Source organism: Poeciliopsis prolifica, unplaced genomic scaffold (assembly GCF_027474105.1).
Source record: "Poeciliopsis prolifica strain line A6 unplaced genomic scaffold, Auburn_PproV2 SCAFFOLD132, whole genome shotgun sequence".
NCBI lineage: Eukaryota > Metazoa > Chordata > Actinopteri > Cyprinodontiformes > Poeciliidae > Poeciliopsis > Poeciliopsis prolifica.
The window spans coordinates 420,765-442,517 of NW_026562507.1; the positions used below are offsets into that span (position 1 = coordinate 420,765).

At 37.7% G+C, this 21,753-nt stretch overlaps 1 protein-coding gene across 1 annotated transcript in view; it reads left to right on the forward strand.

The window, feature by feature from the left end:
• Nucleotides 1–21,753, forward strand: part of LOC129355358 (formin-2-like) — a 54,968-nt gene that overhangs the window by 11,162 nt on the left and 22,053 nt on the right. The window contains 10 exon segments of the mRNA XM_055024876.1: nt 4,161–4,311; nt 8,704–8,753; nt 8,885–9,505; nt 9,507–9,913; nt 15,250–15,394; nt 16,321–16,408; nt 17,222–17,283; nt 18,305–18,396; nt 18,732–18,861; nt 21,083–21,229. Of these exon segments, the coding sequence (XP_054880851.1) occupies nt 4,161–4,311; nt 8,704–8,753; nt 8,885–9,505; nt 9,507–9,913; nt 15,250–15,394; nt 16,321–16,408; nt 17,222–17,283; nt 18,305–18,396; nt 18,732–18,861; nt 21,083–21,229 (1,893 nt within the window).

Here is a 21,753-nt window from a genome sequence, read left to right on the forward strand (position 1 = left end):
AGGTCTCAGTTTCACTGATTTATTTACAAGTAAATATGTTTTACTGAATGCTCCCGGGAATCGGTGAGTCAGCAGGCTGGCCTGGGCAAGTGGCTGGAGGAGGGAGGGATCCGTGCGGTGCTGAGGTTCCGAGGAGGCGGTAGGAGCGCGGGCGGCTGGCTGAAGCGGTGGGTCCTGTGAGAAGCTGTAGACAGCGTTGGGTGGGCGTGATTCCCGGCTTGGTCCAGACTGCTTATCCAAATCTGCGCGGAAACAGAGATCATTAACTTGGATTCTCAAACAGAACACGAACAGGCAAATTCCTGGCTTAGACTCTGACCAACAGGTTGGACCATCGAGCGATGAACGGCTGCTCCACCGCGTCTTAAGACTCCTGCAGCCGATTGCCGCAATCCGCTACAGGTGCGCCAGCCTGTCAGGACACTCCCACGAAGATCGTTTATGTACAGAGCGCTCACACCAACAGGCTCCTTTTTAATGCTTTTGCATTCCAACCAGAAGAGGCCACCAGTGTTTTAAAATCAATCGGAAAATCTGCTACTGCTTGACAACTCTGCTTTAAATTCCATAGTTTAAGGGTTATATCTGAATCTGTCTCAGAATACCAGAATATCTGTTTAAATGCAAACAATTTTATATACATGTACATTATAAAGTGAACCATAGGTGCCCTGAAATAGGACTTGCAGCTTGGTTGCCGCCCATTTGAGCGCTATTCCTGTTCATTATCAGTTACGTAAGAGTTCTTAACTGCACAAATACGTTTCTAACCAAGATTTTTGAGCGTTTCAGCTAACTGATCTAATCGTTTTATTCACTTGTTGATCACATAACCCTTTCATGTATGAACTATGATCCTGTCAGTCTGGATTTTCCAAACAGGTTTTGATTATCTTAGGGCATTAAAAAAAAGGTGGGAAAATTTTTTTGTAATTTTTTTTTCTAGGATTTGTCCAAGTGTCCACTCAAGTGGACAACATGCGCTCACATTTTTTGACTAATGAATTGCTACATATTATAAAGTGAATTTTTTTCTTTTTTTGTTTTTTTTTTTACATTTTTTACTTAATATTTTGACATTAGTTAACAGAATGCAAAAATATATAACATTGTATTCAACTCTCATCCTAATCTAATATTCACTACTATCTCATCCCTTTATTCACTCCCTCTCATTCAACTGCTAAATCTAATTTTAGTCATATTTTGGCTCCTTCTCAAACAGTATGATATTATTATGGGCATTTTTAATTTGACAAAACTAAAGATTGAATATGATAGTTCAGTCATTTTGTTGTTTTCTGTGACATAATAGTACAGTATCTTCAGTTTCAGATTTATAAAAATCAAGGCTATCTTATTTGAAAATGCACAAAGCACCCAGGTTGGAAACAATCCATTAGGCGCAGATGAATTTAGTTTTGTCTGTGGCCTGGATCATTGCATGTTGACATTATTGGTGGCAGTGAGGTATGGCCAGTTTTATCCAGATCTCAGCCTGACCACATGGGGTGTCTATGACCATTGGCATCCAAAGTCAGTCTTGGAGGGCTGGCATCCTACATGATCTAGTTCTCTCCCTTGTTCAAGACACCAGGATCAAATGATGCCTCTTTAGAAGACATCAGGAGACATACTGAGGAGGAAGTTACTACCATCAGGCAAAGAACTAGAACATGCAGGATGCCGGTCCTAGGGGACCAACTTTGGACACCACTGCCTTAGACGCCAGTCTGCATATTATTGGTGATGAGATGGCACTAGCACTCTTGAGCGTGTCTGGATTGAACCCTCATTCATTATCACACAGGCTAAAGATTCCTTGAAATGCAGAAGAGTCACCTTCACCAAGAAGAGTAAAAACTCTTGGTATCATGTCAAGATGAAGACCTGGCTCAAATGATAAATACATTCTTCTCTTTGTGTATATGATGTATGACATGATTCCAAATTTATTACTGGAATTGTCTTCAATCTTTGTTCTGTAAAGGCAAGAATTTCTTTTCTTTTTTTGGAATGCATACAAGTTTGTATTCTGTTAAATGCTGCAGCTTCAGTCATGTCATGACCTTCAAAATCTTGATTTATCTCAATAATCACAGATTCTTCATCTTCTGCTACCTTTGGCCTGTAAAGTATAAGAATTTTACTTAATAGCAACAATGGGCTTCAAGTTTGGAATTAAAATATGTCTGTTTATTTACAGTCAAAATACTTGCTGGAAATGGTGCATATTGTAAATCTACAGTCAGAGTACTGATATCAATACTTGTCAAAATATCGCCACTGATGCATGACATCCACTTTAGCGGACAGGTGATTAGTTGTAATTTTCTCCAAATATAAAGTTGTTATTTGGAAAATATGTCAGTAGTAGCAGTCTGTATTTTTTTTTCTTCCTGCAAGAGGTCTCCACAGTAGGAGGAGGGACTGGATATTCTTGAGTTAGTCTGATCAGGGCGGCCTGGGCGGCATGATTCCCCCTCACCCCAACTCCGCACCCCCCCACCCCCTCCTTGGTTGTCAAATCAGGTCAGGTTAGTGGTCAGCCAAACACTCAATAAAGTTCCCTCAGAATGTAGTTAAGCTATGCGAATGTTAGAGAAAGAGTCATAATGTGATTTATAGACACTTTTTTTACCTTAAAAAAGTCTGTTTCACTTCGCCGCTCTTGGTAGTGCACGCTCGTGGGTTAATTTGCCCTTTTCAGTGTTTGAGCAGGGGTTTAGCGTCCACCTTTCTGGGGGCGCCGGAAAGGTGTTTCGCCTTGGGCTCCAAACAGGCTAGAACTGCCTCAGAGCCTGATACTTTTTTTGTCTGCCATGTTGGATTTAAAGAAGAAGTTCTTGTCCTTTTAGTGGATGTACAGTAGTTGTCAGTTACCTGATGCACTACTGTGCATCAGAGGTCTGTGTGCATTTCTGACATAAAAATCCACAAGAAACATAAGAAAATGGCTTTTAGATAGCTGTCCACTGTAGTGACTGCTATGCATGAAAGGATGTTCATCTAAATAGGATTCGGGCATGGGTGGAGAAACTTCTCAGGAGCATACAGGGACAGGTGAAGTTTGTGCAGGACTGCGTAAACAAGTTTCTGGTGAAGAGGTTTGAGAGTCTCAGAAAACTGATCTAAACGTTTGTTTGTATTCACTTGCTGATCACATGAAGATTGGAGCATGGAATCATAACAAACAAGTACTGTATGATCCAGATTGGGATCAGGACATCTCCTGACATCTCTGGTGGATCAGGCTGGCTGGACGAATCTGGATTCTGCCATGTTCTGGTTTAGCTTTCTGACCTATATGCAGAATCAAATGGAGTTCATGTAAAGGAACTGGGTTTTTTTACATCCAGTCTTTGGCAAGCACAGATTATTGTTGGCAACTAAAGTTAGCATAATGCTAACAGCCTAGCTTATGTGGCATTAGCAGTGTAATAAAATGTTATGACCAACAACCCTAACCCTGTGGTTTTTGTTCCAGGACTATTCAGCTTCACAATATTTACAAAAGGCTATGCCAGGTCAGGACAATAAGGAGAGGTGGATTATTATATTTTAGAAATAATGGTTTATTTTCTCCAAAGTTTAAAATAGGCCTACAACAATAGAATACCTGCATAAAAGACAACTTACAAAATTCACATGTATATTGCACAATAGCTCTTCAACAGCTAGTTGTATTCTCCAACCTAATTTTAAAAAATCACACAGATAAAAGAAAACACTTCAAACCAAATAGCAAATTAAAATTGCAAAACAAATGAAAAAACAAAATAGCAAAACAAAGCCTGCAAGCAAATGACAAACACATACAAAAAGGGGAAAACATCTATAAACCGCAAATGAACATGCAGTAGAATTAGAAAAGGGATTCACCATGAGCAGGTGGAGCCCAATAATAAAATGATTAATTGATTGAACGGCATCTCAGCTGAAAAAGGTATGAAACAAAAGGACAGGGACCAAACAACAGGTGTGATATGGCTAAAACTAGTTTGGACTTTCTTTTCACTCATTACTTACATTTTTTTGTCTAACATCTGAAAGGAAAGTTGTGACTGACTAACTTGGCAAGAACGTTGGAGGAGAATAGTGAATTACATAGTAAACACCTGTTGCTTGAGAAAGTGTTTAAAGTAGTTTTGTTTCTGCAGCATGACCAGCTGTATACATGGGCCACAGTCAACCAGCCGCCACACTCACTGGATCTACTTGAAGGGAAACTAGCAGGCCAACTCAAGACGCAATGGTCTCCATTAAGGCTAGGAGGAGAAAACAGAACTGGTCATAAATCTATGGAAGCAGGTAAGCTCAACATTCAAATATTAATTATGAGGAAATCAAAATAGTTCTGTTTTCCACATTCATTTATTCTGAACATGTGGAAAGAAATTACTGTATTTGTTCATTTATAAAAATTCATTTCATGTATGAAAAATTGTGCAGCATTTTGAAGAGATTCGCATTGCTATTCGTCAGGAAGTTTAAAGCCTTGGTGATTTTACTGAGTCATATATTTTCATCAGTTTTCACTGAAATGCTGCTATAGAGAATTCTTTGTCAGTATTTCAATTGTTGTTGCGCAACACCCCTGCCCCTTCTCTCTTTACTCTCTTACACTCTTTCTCTTCTGAGGGGGTAGATGTGCTACCAGCTTAACGGGTGAATTGAATTTCCTAAATCTGCTGGGATTTACCCTGTCCACAACTGAAGTAAACTCTGTTTAAGCTGGTGTCGAGAAAGACTCACCTGGTTTCTGACGATCTCCATTCAGATGCCCCTTTCTCCTTATTACAACTTGCACTTGTTACTGAACCAGGTTGGTTTTAGTGACTTGAGCGAGTCCCAAGAATGTTGGTTTACATACAGTTTTGGACTAAAAGCAACCTATAGAATTTTTTCCACCTTGTCCTCCCCAGAATCATAACTATTTGACGACCATCAAAGAACTTTGAGGTGACTCATTAATTGAATTTCCACAACATCTTTAATATTTTCTTTATGCTATTTATTTTATTAGTAAAGCAATTATGCAATAGCAGAAATAATCAAATAAGTAAAATCAGTCATCTGGCCTATCTTTTCCTAACACTGACACTGAGAACTAAAAAGGGAGACAGACAGAGCATAGGATTTTTTAACCCCAGCACTAGCCTGATGATGAAGAAGGTGTTCCACAGCATTAATTTATTCTGAACATGTGGAAAGATGTTCAGAATAAATTAATGAATTTATTGATCAATGAAGGCAGGGATTTCTGTTGGTCTGATGACCTTTCGTATCCGCAGGGATGGTGAGGTCACACAGGACTTGGGTCTTTATCTTTGCCTTGATCTTCATTTTTGTCTTTGGGGTCTGAACCCAGCCAATGAGAGAAGACCAATTTGAAACCGCATGTTGCGGGGCTGACGGATTGGTCCCCATGTGCAGGACAGTCTTCGGCTCTGTGTCTCTGGCTCTTCTTCAGCTGCAGAGTTCTTTGTCCATCTTGGTCTTGGCTGGAAGCTGCCTGGAGGATCCAACCAAAGATTCCTCTTTTGCTCTCACCTTTTATCGGGTTTATCCATCCTTTTGGTGTATTTGCATTGGCTAACACTGTTGCTGTGCTTGTTTCATTGGCTGACAGCTTGGACAGATGATCTCATATCCATCACTGTCTTAGAGACATTATGTCCTCATGTCTGTGCTAATGTCTCAAGGTTGCTCAATGTTCCTCCCATGTCTTTTCTTTGAAATTTTTAAGTTGTTCAAAAATCCGTTTCCAAGTAACCCTAACCCTACCCCAACCCCTAACCGTTCACCTTCCATCCACCTCCAACACTTCAGTGATCTTTAATTGCAGTTACACGTTTTTCACCATTTCAAGTTCAATGTCAAAATCAGATTCATACCATTTTTTAGCTTCTTTGATTTAGCATGCATTTATAATATTATGATAACCACAACTTATTAGTTACTTTTACTATAATCATAATACAGATGTTCTGAAAAGAAACCAAGAATAATCTATAATTGTAATTATTTGATACCAAAGTTACAGCTACTTGTTTTACTTTAAGTGTGAGTGTAAATGTAAGTATTGTTATAAGTAAACCAATATTAATATAAGTACTTTACTTTAAATCTTATCCAATTACTCAAAATGTTTAGATTTCATTCTTTGAAACTTTCATGCTTTGAAACAAGGAATAGTCTCAGCTATATTTATAAATCTGCAAGCTGGAAACTTATTTCCTCGTTCTTCAGGAAACCTGCTCTTCCTGTCTCATGACTCACTCTGCCTGACTATGATTTCTTATCATTAGATAGAAAAAAGACGTATAATTAAAGCTAAGTTTGCAGGAGACAACAACAACACACACAACCAGATTTATTTGATTGAAGTCTAAGTCTACTGTTGGCTGAAATGTGTGATTCATTTTAAACTTTATTTATTGTTAAACTAAAATCCCCAGCATGAGTAAGTGGGATGATCTCAGGTTTTCTTGACACAATGTAAAACCTTAAACTTAGTTTAACTCAAATTATTTGAGGAAACAAATTGTCTTAAACAGTTTAAGTTTATCAACCTAAACAACTCAGTTAAAAAAATATTCACTTTAGGTACATTTAGCTCAAATGTACTTAGGATAACATGGGTAAATAAAGTTAATAATACCATTTTATTCAGGAAACTGAACTTAAAGTAGTAAGTATCCTAAACTCATATTTGTTTGTTGAAGTTTGTTACTTCTAGCTTATTTGAGATGTTTTGACTCAACTCAACTATATTGAGCCAGAGTATTTTAGATAATAAAATTTATTTCAAGAAGATCCCATTCAGCTCAAGTTACTGTTGTATTCCTCCAAATCAAATTATAACATTATAATTGTCACAACTGTTAACTACTCAAGTAATTTGAGGATGTTGTTTAAGTTACCTTAACTCAATACAAACAGATGTTATACACTGTAAAACAAAATAAGTATCATTTAACTTAAAACTTATGCAAGCTTGCCTAAAATAATCAAGTTCTAAAAACTTAAGTCTGTACTGATCGAGTAACATTAACTTGTGCAATTTTAGGGAGGAAAACCTAAGTTCATAATATTATTATTAAGTTAATATTAGTATGTTCTAAATACTTAAATAACACCCAAAACTTAAGTTTTCTTTTAAGTAGAAACTACTTGCTAAAAAGAAAACAACTTCTTGAGACAGTTCCAGCTTTATATTTGTTTCTTTGCACAAATCTATACAGGAAATACAGAAAACAAGGACAGTTTGCTTATGTTTATCAGTAAAACAAACTCAATCACATACCAAGCTGCACTTGTTTTCAATAATAAGATCATATTCAACAAATATGGCAACAGTATTAGATATACTCAAACCTGAAAAGGTCAGCACAGGCTACTTCCAAACCTACAAAAGTAAAGAAAAAAGACAACCACAAACTCAATGAAAATTAATCTAATGACAAAATAATAAGAATGAAAAATAACAACTTGCTATTTTAGAGGAGTTTCAGATGATTTATCATATGATACCGATCGGCATTTTGTTGTTTGACCATAAATTTTACAGATGTGAAGAGGTGGCAGGGATCTTTGTGAAAAGTGGGGGGAAAAAAACAGCATTACTGGATGAAAGCCTTGCCCATAGCGATGATTACATTTAATATCTTTGCAAATTTATTTTTCCTTGTCAGACTTAAAAATAATGTAATTTTTAAAAAAATTCAAGAAAGTTTGGAATTTTAGGGAATCCCAAACTCAAAAAAAAAACATGGACATCCCGATTCCAGAAGAAAATCTAGCAAAACCCCCAACACACCATATTTTAGAATGATAAAACACAATGATTATGTAGAAGCAGTAAGGACAGTTTGTGGATCATTTTAAGTAATAAAAGATTAAACAAAAATAAAAAGAGTTTGATAAAAGATGGCGGGAGCAGCTGCTCTATCTGTTGCACTATAATTTGGAGGTGAGTTATGTTTTTTCGTCATTAACATTTTTAACTGAATAAGCATAACCACATAGAGTAAATATATATAAAAATGTCTTTTACTTGTAGTAAACATTTCCACATATGACCTCCGACATCCACTGGTCTCTCATCTGCGACATGTCAACTGTTTGGGATTCCCCTCTGTTCTCACGTTACGTCACCCCGTTTTCTGATTGTCACACACATTTACTATCTGTCACATTCAACAGGCTGCATTCTCTCTCCCCGTCAGGAAAACCTCACAGGCTGCGATAATCGAGCCAGGACAATGCTGAATATTCGCGATTTTAGATCGCACCCTTTCCCCCAAAATTGTTACAGCCGTAACAAAATTGCCAAGTCTTGACCAGTCCGTGGTAATAAAAAGGTTGGGGACCACCGCACTAGATCATTGAACGCACTTGCCATTGACAAAGGAATTTTAAAAAGCATTGCCTGGTCGTTAATGCTTTGAATAGAACGTGCAGCTGCTGAGTTACATAGTTCTGGCACATAAAGAAAAAAAGGTGCAGGAAATATTGGTGGGGACTGAGTTGGAGGGGACATGTCCACACCAGTCCTTCAGGAAGTTATGCCTTTGCTTTAAAGTAATAAAGTTATCTCCTGCTGCTTTAATGTTACTTCTTACTATTACGACTTTCTTTCACTGTTCCATAGTGTTTTAACTGAAGTATAATTGCTGTACTGTGATATGTTTTGTATAGATAATTGTGAAGCTGACTCCACAAGACAAGACAATGAGGAGAAATCAGAGGTCTGTATTTTATTTCTCTCTACATTCTATAACTTTGTTGTGTGACAAAATGAGTCTTCTAGTTCTGTTTGGTAGAGAGTACAAGTGAACAAACTATTTTTAATTTGATTTTGGATTTTTCCTTTATGCAGGGGGAATATGTGCTGCCATCAAAAAAACTAAAGGAGAAACACATTGATGTTATCCAGCAGCTTGAGCAAACTATAGAAGATCTCAGGACTAAGATTGCTGAGTTGGAACGTCAGCCCCCTCTTCTGGAGGAGAAGGGTATAATAACCACCACCTCCACCACCGACAGAGAATGTGGAGGAGATGAGAGCCTATTGAGGTCTCTTTGTGATGCTCATCTGCAAACAGAGGCAGGGACTTCTCTGGGATGCCAGCAGGTCAAGTCAGTGCAGACCTCGCCAATGGATGATGGTTTTAGGTTCAACATTCTCTGTAGAGGGCTGGATGGAGGTTCTCTGCCGCCACCATCCAATCAAGATTGTTCATGTCAACTAGAGCCTTGGACTTCACCTCTTGTGCATCAAAGAGAAACTGTAATTCTTCACTCATGCCTGAATTTGGTCCCACCTCCTCCTCCACCTTTACCAGGATTTCCAGACCCTCCTCCCCCCCCACCTCCTCCTATCCCTGGACTTCCAGGCCCTCCTCCTTCTTCAGGATTTCCAGGCCCTCCACCTCCACCGCCTCCTCCTTTACCAGGATTTCCAGGGCCTCCCCCTCCACCGCCTCCTCCTTTACCAGGATTTCCAGGCCCCACCTCCACCACCGCCTCCTCCTTTACCAGGATTTCCAGGCCCTCCCCCTCCACCGCCTCCTCCTTTACCAGGATTTCCAGGGCCTCCCCCTCCACCGCCTCCTCCTTTACCAGGATTTCCAGGGCCTCCCCCTCCACCGCCTCTTCCTTTACCAGGACGTTCAGGCCCTCCACATCCACCTCCTCCTCCAGGATGTGGGCCTCCTCCACCACCACCAGGAGCAACTGGCATACCCCCAAGTCTTCCAGCAACAATGGGTTCATTGCCCCCTCCAATACCACTGGGTTTGTATTCTCTACCTTTAACTCAGGATAAACCAGCCAGAAAAGCTGCAGTGGAGCCACCCCAGCCAATGAAGCCCCTTTATTGGACCAGGATCCAGCTACACACAAAAAGGTACTGATGTTGACCAACAACTGTGATGTTTTTGGCAAGACATTACTATAGATTTGGTTGTGCTTACTTAAAATTAGGGGTTGCATGACTTCATATTTTTAAAAGTTGACCACAACATGACAAAGTTGAGTCAAGCGGGATCAGTGCTTCCAAATTTGAGGCCATGGTCTTAAGCAGGAAAAGGATAGAGTGTCTTCTCCGGGTCGGGGGGAATGTCCTGTACCAAGTGGAAGAGTTTAATTATCTCAGGACCTTGTTCAGGAATGAGGGAAAAATGGAGCAGGAGATTGACAGAGGGATTGACACAGCGTCTGCAGTGAAGCGAGCGTCTGTAGTGAAGCGAGCGTCTGTAGTGAGTAGTTAAATTCAGTGCACCCACCTGCTGCCCCTCTGCCCCAATGTGCAGCAGGACTCTCTGCTGACTCAGCAATGGCTCTCTGACTTGCTGGATAAACCAACATGCCGACAATGACCAGTGTTGTATAGTAACAAAGTAAAAATACTTCACTACTTTACTTAAGTATATTTTGGAGTACTTCATACTTTCCTCGAGTATGAACATTTTTGATAACTTTCACTTTTACTTCACTACATTTCCGAACTTAATTGCACTTTTATTCCGATACATTTTCAATGTATGGTTTAGTTACTGGTTACAAAAAAGTGAGAGAGAAACGCAAATGTTTTGACCCAACCTACTGACCGACTGCAACAAAGCCTGTTTGCCTGGGTTGTTCATCACCACCAATAGGATGTACAAGTTTCGCTTCTCCCCACTACATCAAAAAGTCCAGCAAACAGTGTGATTGGTCAGTTCTCCGTTTCTGTGGGTTTGTGCCGTTAAATTTTTTGTTTGTGCAGCTTTGGTTTCCGAGATATTAAAATGATTTTTTAGGTCATCCAGAGTTCACCATCCCCGCATTTTGCTCCAAACCAAACCAAAGTGGGCTGGTTCGTTAGTGCTCCGTTTTGTGCAGGTTTGTGCCGTTAAAACAAACGCAGCAAAGTTGTTTTCAATTTGGATTTTGGCTTTTCCAATATCCGGTGAGCGGCGTCTAGCTCGAGGTTGATCCGATTTATGAACGCTAATTTCGGCCAGCCGTTCTCTGGTCTCCTCCTTCCTCAAGGTGTCGGAGTTTCACTCAGGGAGAGTCAACAAATTTTACATCCAAACTCTCCTGAGAAACTAATGGAAATAGATTTCTTGCCTTATGACCAACTGACACAACAATCATGCTGTTACACGAGACACACTGTTCTCTAGTGAATTTTTAGTCATATTCAATATATTCAGTAATTGTAATCTTAAAAAGTATATATTTTGGATGGCCTAAAATAATATCTCGGAAGCCAAAGCTGCACAAACAAACATTTTAACGGCACAAACGGAGCACAAACCAATCAGACTATTTGCTGGATTATTTGAGTAGGTGGTGTCAGCTTCATGGAGGTCTGTTTCACTTCTCCCATTAAACACCAAGTTAACTAAAATCTCTCCCTCTTCAGATGCCAAATAAGCTGCATTTCCCTCCCAATTCTTTTTTCTTTTGCATAATGACCAGTTGTTGCACCTATAGTGTGTGAAGTAGAGGAATCCTAACGGCTTTTTTTCTTCATGTTGGCCGCATTTTCTGTACTATTTATTTTTCTCATTTTCAGCACTGACCTTACTGAAAGGAAAAACGTAAGGCTTACAAAAACTTTGTATTTTCTGTCCTGGAGGGTTTACTAAAAAGCTGGTTCAGTTGTAAAGCAGGTTAAGTTAACCTAAAGCAGGTTAAGTTAACCTTGTGGTTTAGGTAAAGCACCTAATTTTCTTAACTAAATGATGCCTGCAGGTTTATCTATTAGCAGGTTTCATTTTGCCTGCACTTGCTTGTGTACATTATTTTAAGTGTATTTGACAAGTTTACTAAAATATAACAAAAATGTCATTCAAACTGCATTTGCCTTGTTTTACTTTTTACTTGTACTTTTCATTACATTGCTTGAGTTCATCCATTTTTACAGTAATTTCAGATACTTTAAGACTTTAACCCAAGTAATATTTCAGTCAGTGACTTGGACTTTTACCAAAGTCATATTTTGGAGAGGTACCGATACTTTTACTTGACTCCGAGATTTCAGTACTTTATGCAACACTGACAATGACAGAGATTGTCTCTGTCAGATCCTCAGAGTGCAACTTGAATTTCATTTCCAGATGTTGTAAAACAGTATTTTTAAGTTAGAAAGTTCAACAGGCAGGGTGATGCTGATCAGTTGAATGGTTAAAAATACGACATCATGACACATTGCCGCACATTGTCTTTGTGTAGACAACCAGAAGGTCATTACATTGTTCATACCGGTCATGGAAAACCTGGAAGGTTATGGAATTTCATTTCAGGTCATGGAATGTCATGGAACTTACAAATACAGGCAAAAAAAAGCTGTTTTTCTCTCTGTGGTGCATATGTTTCTATGGTTCTCCTCTCAGACTCAACAGCATTTGGTCTTGGACATTGAGAATTTGTTTTCAAAGCCTGTGTTCTGGCTATCAGGGGGTAAATAAACTACTCACCCTGACTATCTGAGCTTGGTAAGGATATAAACCTGATAATTACAGAGAAAGATACAGTTGATAAAAATTGAAAGAGAAATGGAGACATAAAAGTTAGATATGTGTAGGGAACATTGTAAAGTTTTCTTTCTTAGGAATGTTTTGTTGAATATGTATACATATTCAAGACGTTCAAGTATTTCTTTAATCACTAATGTATTTTGTTTGTAATAATGGTAATCAACTATTCTGCAGACCGTTCAAAAAGAAGGCAGCGGTGCAGTGATTGCAATTTTCTTAGACTTAGACTTAGACTTAGACTTCCTTTATTGTCATTGTACAAAAAAAACACAAGGTGAATCTTGACAACGAAATGTCGTTACTTGGCTACTAGTGTAGCAGAGCTAAAACCTTAAACTACCCAATAAATAAATAAATACAATACAAGTGCCATAGAATACACAGGTTCAGTGTTGTGAACAAAACTAAACTAAAGTGCATGTATTGACCATGTCCATGGGGGGGTGGTTTGGTTTGTGAGTGTGTTTGTGTGTGTTATGTGGCGTTAAGCAGTCTGATGGCCCGGGGAAAGAAACTGTTCAGTAATCTGGTTGTTCTGCACAAGATGCTGCGGAACCTTCTTCCAGACGCCAGGGGGGAAAACAGTCCATGGTTGGGGTGGGTGGGGTCGAAGAGGATCTGGTGAGCGCGAGATAGGCAGCGCCTCTCTGCGATGTCCTTGATGCAGGGGAGCAGAGCCCCCGTGATCTTCTCCCCTGTCCTCACCACCCTCTGTAGAGACTTCCAGTCAGAGGCCCTGCAGCTCCCAGACCAGATGGAGATGTAGCTGGTCAGTTGGCTCTCGATGGTCCCTCTGTAGAAGGTCTGAAGGATGGGGGGCGGGAGGGATGCTCTCTTCATCTGACGCAGGAAGTGCTGTGTTTTCAAATTTGTGTCATTTATATTCCTCCCTGTTGGCCTGCACTACAGTTTTACATGTTTGCTGACTGAAAGACGAACTTGGTGGGTCAGTCTTTCAGTCATATACTTTTCTTTCTGAATTTGTTGTACATGGGTCATGGAAAATTATACTGCACCTTGCAGTGCTGCTGTGTTTCTGACCACCTGGTTAGACACACAGTCCTTCAGTCTCAGAAACTGTGGTAGTCATAGAACCAGGTGATTGTCAAGGTTTCCATCTGTCTTCTGTAGTTACTGAGAAAGTAAATGATGCTGAATTGTGTTAATGCACAGAAGAAATCAAAGAACGTGGTCCTCTCATCGCTGCCTGTTTTATCCAGATGACAGTGGGTTTGTTGAAGCAGGTCTATGATAGTGTCTTCAACTCCACGACGATAAGCAAACTGCAGGGGGTTCTGATTTGTGCTTCACACTTCATTCTATATTATTCACCCATTCACACACTGAATTCTACAACTACTGGCATCGTTCCTGAGGGAGTTTGACAGAGCACTAGTACCACCAGGCTATCTGACTACCACCCGCAGGCAAGGCGGGTGAAGTGAATCTTACGCAAGGACACTCGGGTAGATAGAGCAGAAGTCAAATCGGCAACTCAAGAGTTGCAGGACAAACTCCTACCACTGTTACCACCATCATTCCTAGAAATTATGTGATGTTGACTCCCACACAAGGATCACCAATAATAATTGGTGAATATTGCAATAGCATCAGTTGTGATAAATCCACTTTTTCATTTCTCTTTATCTGATCACTGCTTCCAGCCTACCAACGATTAATGCATTCTTTTAGGCAAGGCAAGGCAAGGCAACTTTATTTATATAGCACCTTTCAGTCAAAGACAACTCAAAGTGCTTGTACAAGAAAAATAAGGAAAACATACTGTTAGAATAAAAATAAATAAAGAAAGAAAATATAGACAAAGTAAACATTAAAATTGTAATTATAGTAAATGAGTGGGATTAAAAATTTAAGAATAGACAACTTCAAATAAGAAGGTTTTTAACCTTGTTTTAAATAAACTCAAGGTAGGCGCAGACTTCTTTTGTGAGAATAATATTGCACACAGAAATTATGACCAAGTTTGCAATTTATAGTGCATTCCTGGAAATGTGCATGTACTGTTTTAACTGCTATGAAATATCTACTGTGAAATTGGTTTATGCTTACTAAAAACAGGAACATTTAATTTGACTGTAAATCTCAATTCTGTTCAATTTAATTCAAAGGGCAGTCTGGATTTGCTCCCCTGGACTCAGATCATCCCCAGTCAATTTTTGACAGGGCCAATCAGTGAACAGAAGAAGTTGTAAACAATAAAATTGTTTTTTTGTGCCATTTTGTACGAAAAAATTGTATTGTATTGTAGTCTGCCTGTAGTTTTATCATTGGCAGTGGAGGAAGTTAACTAAATCGTTCATGATTTAGTTAAGCATGAAGTGTAGAGCTGAAGCATGCTCAGCTCTACACTTCACTTTTTGCAGTGGAGGATAGTTGTTTACAGCGCAGGCGAGTTCCAGGAAGCTTCTTACTATCAAACTTGTACATTACATACGTCACATACAAACAAACGGTATTGGGTAGAAGTTAAAACATCAACATAGTCCACACCTCCAGAGAGTAATGGTTTCTCAACCTGATTTTCTATTGACAGAAGAAAGATTACTTTAAACTTATGTCTGCCAAGGGTATTTTGGCTTGTTGATAGATTGGTATGTTTTAAGCTACATACAATTAAGAAAATAGTTTTCTAGTTAGTTCTCAAAGTTTTGGTTTGTTACATGAAACTCTTGAGACCTTTTGTGTTTTTCAGGGATATTCCTTCTTCACTTGTGTGGGAGTCGGTTGAGGAACCTGATGTGGACTTTGACGAATTTGTGGCACTGTTTTCGAAAACAGCAGTTAAAGAAAAAAAGCAGCCACTCTCTGACACCATAACAAAATCCAAGGCAAAACAGGTCTGTGTGTTAAGAATGTTTTATATCTTGTATATTATATAAAGCAAAATCATAAAGAGTTAATATGCTTTCAAAATTGGCAACAATTGAATAAATAAATTCAAGTTTCTAAGAGACAAAGTCACTGAAGTTCACATTTTTTCTTTCTATTTTCATCTTTTAAAGAAACATGATTCACACTTCTCCATTGTTTAGATGTCTCTGTTGCAGAACAGCTTATTCAAATGATCATATGACCTCCTCTGCAGCCATCAAGTGCTGGAGAAGCTTGTTAATCACTGACTTATTGTGTGGCAGAAGGGAAACACCTAAAATATACAGGGCAGATTACGCTTACCATCAATCAGTGTTTACCTCTGACCTACACTGTCAATTGTTGCATTTTATATAGACAGGTATGTGCTTCTCCAAATCAAGTCATATAAACCAAATGTACCAAATTTAAGTTGTGGATACATCTCAAGGATCATCAGTGGAAACAGCTCAGTTTTGAGCTCATGGCTGAAAGGTTATGAATAGTTATGTAAAAAAGTTATTTCTTGTTTTGTTTTTTAAAGGTTTTGTGGCACCATTTGCATTTTTTTAAATTAAGTGACTCATATAGTGCTTTAAGGACACTCAAAGAACCTTTTCAATAAAACCAGTCATTTCCATTTACATGATAATAATGGCAAGCAACTGAAGCTTCATTTCTCTGACAGAAGCGAGGCTGCTGCATTGCGCTGACGGCTCTTCTAATCAAGGCAAACTTGATTAGATGTTTTCTGTTTTGATAAACTAACAAAGTCGTCAAAAACATCAGTCCACCTCGTATTGAGGAAAGATATTCATTTAATACAATGTGGAAAAAGTGAAATGCTGCAAATTTTTCCTGAATGCACATGTATCTGTTACAATTTGTTACTGACTTGTTACTGGTTTTTTAGGTTGCAAAGTTGCTGAATAACAAGCGCTCTCAGGCTGTTGGGATCCTCATGTCTTCCTTGCACCTCGACATGAAAGATATACAACATGGTGAGCAGAGAAATTGATTTAACTGTGCTCAGCATTGAACCTTTTTATATTCAGGAATTACAATTCCTGAATATGGAATTGTAATTACATAGTTGACTTTATAAAACCAAGACTAAATTAAGTACCTGTGTAGACAGCTTAGGCTGTGATTTTTCAATGCTGAAGCACTGTGACTTTGTAAGACATCCTTCTGACTGATGAATGGTCAGGGCCACCATCCACAGCATAAACCAATCACCATTCAGAAGATTTTTTTACCCATGTCAGAACATCAAGAAGCAAATGTCATGATTCTTCCACACATGGGTTTTCTAGGTTGAATGTGGTTTTGGAAAAAACTTTTACCAAATGATGCCATAGATCAATGTTTCCCAATCCCTGTGCACACTGGTCTGCATATGTTAAATGTTTCTCTGCTTTAATATACCTGATTCAACTGATTGAAATCAGCTGGGCTAAAGCAAGGAAACATATAAAACATGCAACTCTGGTCCTTGAGGACCAGAGTTGGGAAACAACCAAACACCTTAAATTTAGATTGTAATGTGTAGAAACGGTAACCCATGCATACTAGAATTTTATGATGTGGGTTAGGGTTAAACACTTGAAAGAAGCTAGAATTATAAATTACATATTTAGAAGCTTTCTCATTTGTAACTAGACAGATGCCATATTTACCCAATTGATGTGATCAATATTATCAAATAGAATATTCAAAAATATCCTGTACTGTTTTGGAATGAAGTTTCTTCTTTACAATGGATTGTCCTATGAAAACAGCTGTGAGCAATGGCTTTTCTTTTTGTTTTCTAGCTGTCTTGAACTTGGACAACAATGTGGTGGACACAGAGACCCTGCAAGCACTTTATGAAAATGTAAGTTGCTAACAGAAATTTCCTCTATTCAGGTAGTGTTGCTTGTTATGTCAATCATTGGTTCTTAAAGCTTTCATGATTTTGTCTATAAATCTTGCTTAGAATCAGGTCTGTTTTTCTAAGCTGCTTGTGTACACCCTTTCATCTGAGATGTATTTTCTATAGTAGGCATGACTGGAAATAAAAGAAATTCCTAAAAAGTAATAGTTATTTTTAAATGTTGAATGTTTTGACCAAGGCATTCAAGCCTTAAGAATACATACATTTCTTCAATATAATCAATTAAAAACAATCCATCAAATCAAAAATAGCCATCAATAACTTTCACCAAGGACAACCATGCATACTTGATAATACATCAAAAAAAATTTAAAGTCTCCAAAAACACTTTCAAAGCTATACAAACTGAAATCTTCACCCAATAATGTACCTCAAATTCTGATTACTAAATGAAAAAAAAGATGTTTTGTTTTGAATGTATCTTTTTAATGTATACTTATTAGTTTGTTTGTTTTATTTGTTCTTTTTGTCTGGTTATTTGAGCTCTCTTGCTGTTATTCGTTTTATTATGTGGTTAATTATTTTGTATATCAATATCCTTTTGTGCTTTTTGTCACTCTATAATGTTTGTCCTATATACACCTGCTGGTGAATAATTAATATATATAAAAGAAAGAAAAGAAGCAAAATCATACACAAGAGATTCTACCATGTCTATATATATATATAAATGCTCCATATTCAGTTTTAAAGAAAGCTAATTGTACAAACCTCAGACATGGATTAAAAAAAATGTATGAAACTACAATTGAAGGTAAATGTGTTTTCACTGTACCATTACTGTAGTAGTCTATAAAATGTATTCTTCTAATTTTGTTTTTCTTTCATTTCTTCTAGTTTTTATGGGTTGTTTTCTTGCATGGTGATTGCTGCAGTGGAACAGGAACAAAAACACTAAATTTTTTTTGCTGTTACAATGATTCCTCCATATTGTGCATGGAATCTTGTATTTTTTTCACAGAGAGCACAACAGGAGGAACTGGACAAAATTGAAAAGCACATAAGGTCATCTAAAGACAAAGAGAATGCTAAGCCTCTGGATAAACCTGAACAGTGAGTACTTCTCCCACCAACTGAAGTTTAATTTCAGGCCTAAGTTGTTCCTTGAACTTGAATTATGTCCTTTGCTCTGCTCACATGTGAATTGATTATGAGGAAATAGTGCATTGTTGACTAGTCTTTATTATGACTAACCATGGCAAGATGGCTAATTGTTGTATTTAGTTATGACCTTTACTGAAACATGAAATTGATATAAAAATGTATGTATTAAATTTTAAACAATTGACAGATATTCCAGAGTTGTTTTGTTAATTAAAACGCACATCTCCAATCCTATCCTCTGTTGGGAAAAGCAATCTTACTGCTTTTCATTTGGTTTGTTCCAGATTTCTCTACCAGCTCTCCCTGATACCAGACTTCTCCAGCAGAGTCTTCTGCATTCTCTTCCAGTCCAGCTTCTGTGAGTGTATGTCATCAATCACAAGGAAAATTAACACACTGCAAAGGGTATGCAAGGTGAGTCATCAGAGCTTTTTCCAAAAGTTTTTTTTTTTTTTTTTCAAAAAGCTTTTGGTAAAAATTATTAAGAGTAATTATGTAGAATTCAGAACATGCTTTGGAAAATAGAATGACTTGTTGGAGCCATGCTCCAAGTCACAACGACTAAGGGACAATCACTAGCACATGAGCATCAAATGACGATTAAAAATGCTGAAATTGAGAGAAATGTATTGGCAGTGGTCCTGCACTATTCTATCAGATAATTATACACCGTCAGAATAGCATTCATGCAGTGAGTATGGATGCGCGCGCATGCGCATTAAGAAGTCTGACCATCAGAGGAGCTGTCAGTTCAGCATACACGTCAAGTTATGATGAAAATAAGTCATTAAATTGTTTTCAATAATAACTAGAAAGATTGTCAGACTTGCTATGGCTTCAAAGTGTATTTAAAGCAATTGCCGTCACCTACAACACACGCCCATGTAAAACTCAGTAGCGTACTTAACTGCTAAATCAGGATGTCATACAGCTGTTAATAGCAAAGCTTATGACGATCTACGTCATGATTCTACGTTGCTGATGACAGTGTATACTTGTCTGAAAGATACAGCTGTCAATTTGTGCTAAGCATGACGATGTGGCCCATCATCGCTACAAAAACAATGTGGGGAAATTATTTTTCTAGTCAGCATTTTCTGTACTTAACAGTGCTTCCCACACAGGTCGCTTGTTGATTTTTTCACTGCCTTATGTCTGTTAAGGTTGAGATGGAACTGGACATGAAGACAGCTCTTTAAACTATTCAGACAACCAGCACAATAGAGACATAATCAAAACTGTTAGATGACTGATTATCTCGCGATAATAACTCAGAAATAGTCCATATTAGGATATATTTTTATTTCTTTCCTACTTACAGAACGTTTCTGTTTATATGATAGGTTTGTGGTGCCTTTCTATCCTAAAGAAAAAGATATAAAACTTCAGATATTTCACAAAGAGATATTAATGTTCATGGAAAAACCTTACATAACCTTATTATTAAAGTTGAAAGTATGGCAGTCACCGTAAGAAAGGCTTACAGTATAGTGGTCAATATTATTTCACAGTTTTATTCATGTGGGTTGCCAGTTTGGATAACCTGAGTTTCCATCAAGCCATAAGAATGATGGAATATATGCTAACAAAATGACTCAGACACAGACCTGCAGTCCATAAGGTGGTTCTAGACACAGGCTAACAGAAGTAGCTCTTTGGCTCACTTATATATTAAATGATAAAATATTGCCCTGGTTTTTGTTTCATTCTTTTTTAATTGCTCTCTAGGCAGTAATTTATTCACACATATGTACATTTATTGTTATTGATACTTTAATTAAAGATGAGATGTAAAAATGTATGTGTATCAAACACATGAACTTGTGTTTATGTGTGTCTTCTGTGTCACTTAGCTCTTTGACTCAAAAATGTTGGAGACCCTCATTATAGAACTTGGCAGGGGGGCACTTGAGGTTAAATCTATTTACCCAATATAACATTACTTCAGTGGTGTTATATTGTACACTACATATTGTAGTGTACAAGATACATGTATTTGACTTATGAATCTGATAGCAGATACATCACAGTGTTTAGTTAGTAACTGTACATACACCTCAGAAAGTATGTAGTTGTGCCCCAGGATAGTGCTCCATATATTGAGCCACTGATGTCACATTAGGAGCCTGAAAGAACATGGGCCAAGATGGACCTAGATTTGTTTCACTTAAGTTGATCATCTTTATTTTGTTTAGGATTTTTGAGGCTCTAGTGGTCTTCATCATGGTAATTGATAGGAAAGTTTATTGTGTGAGAGTGGGAAGACATGTAACAAAGGTAAACAGGCTGGAAGTCACAACAAGCCAGGCTTGTTTGGAGCAGAAATATTAGTTCATTCTGTTGGAACCAAGCCTTGCTTTTGTTTTTGTTGCTCCTTTTCAGGAGGAGGTTTGTTTTTTATTTAATATTGAATTTTTATCTGGATGGAAGTTAGTTGGTTTAACAAATTACTGTTGATTGTTTAGTTCCTTTACAATTAATGTACTATATAAATAAAATAATCAAATTTTCATATTATCTTTGTTTATCTCCTTATTCCGATAGATTTAAAAAAAAAAAAATTCTATCTATGTAATATCAGAAAAAGAAACCAAACCATTGCATTATTTGCCTTTGTTTTCAACCTTTTTGACAGACTCTCCAGGACAATGTCTCAGTAAAGAAGATTCTAGGTTTGGTTCTGGCATTTGGTAATTTCATGAATGGTGGGAATCGAACAAGAGGTCAAGCTGATGGCTTCACTCTTGAGATTTTGCCAAAACTCAAAGATGTCAAGAGCAATGTGAGTGAAGAAATCATATTTTGTTAAAACATTCCAATTTGAAATTATATTTGGGCCTCTTGAATTTTTTTGTTCATTTGTCTTGTTTTGTGCCAAATGTACTAAAACACTTTGCAATTTTAACGTAGCCAGGGTTTCCCCCAGAAAACTTGCTGAGCACGGTGGTTGGGGCGCCGAGGCGGTCCACCGTGTTTTTGTATTAAAAGATGTTAAGTAGACAGGACATGTAGATATATTACTAGGTAATTATAAGTTACTGGAAAACGTCATCAGTGAAACGCTATTTAAACCCAATTAGTCTTAAAAACAACACATCAAAAAATACAATTAAAATGAAATCAATTATTTGCACATCTGTTTAATCCAAATTAAGTCAGTGGCTCTATCAGGCCCCTGACTAATGGCCAGTCAGTGGCCATCTTTGTTCTGCAACTTCACAGGTTTCAACAGTTGTTTGATTGGGATGAGGCCATCAATACATTCTATATGGTAGTAATAAAGATAAAGACTCTGGACATAAATGT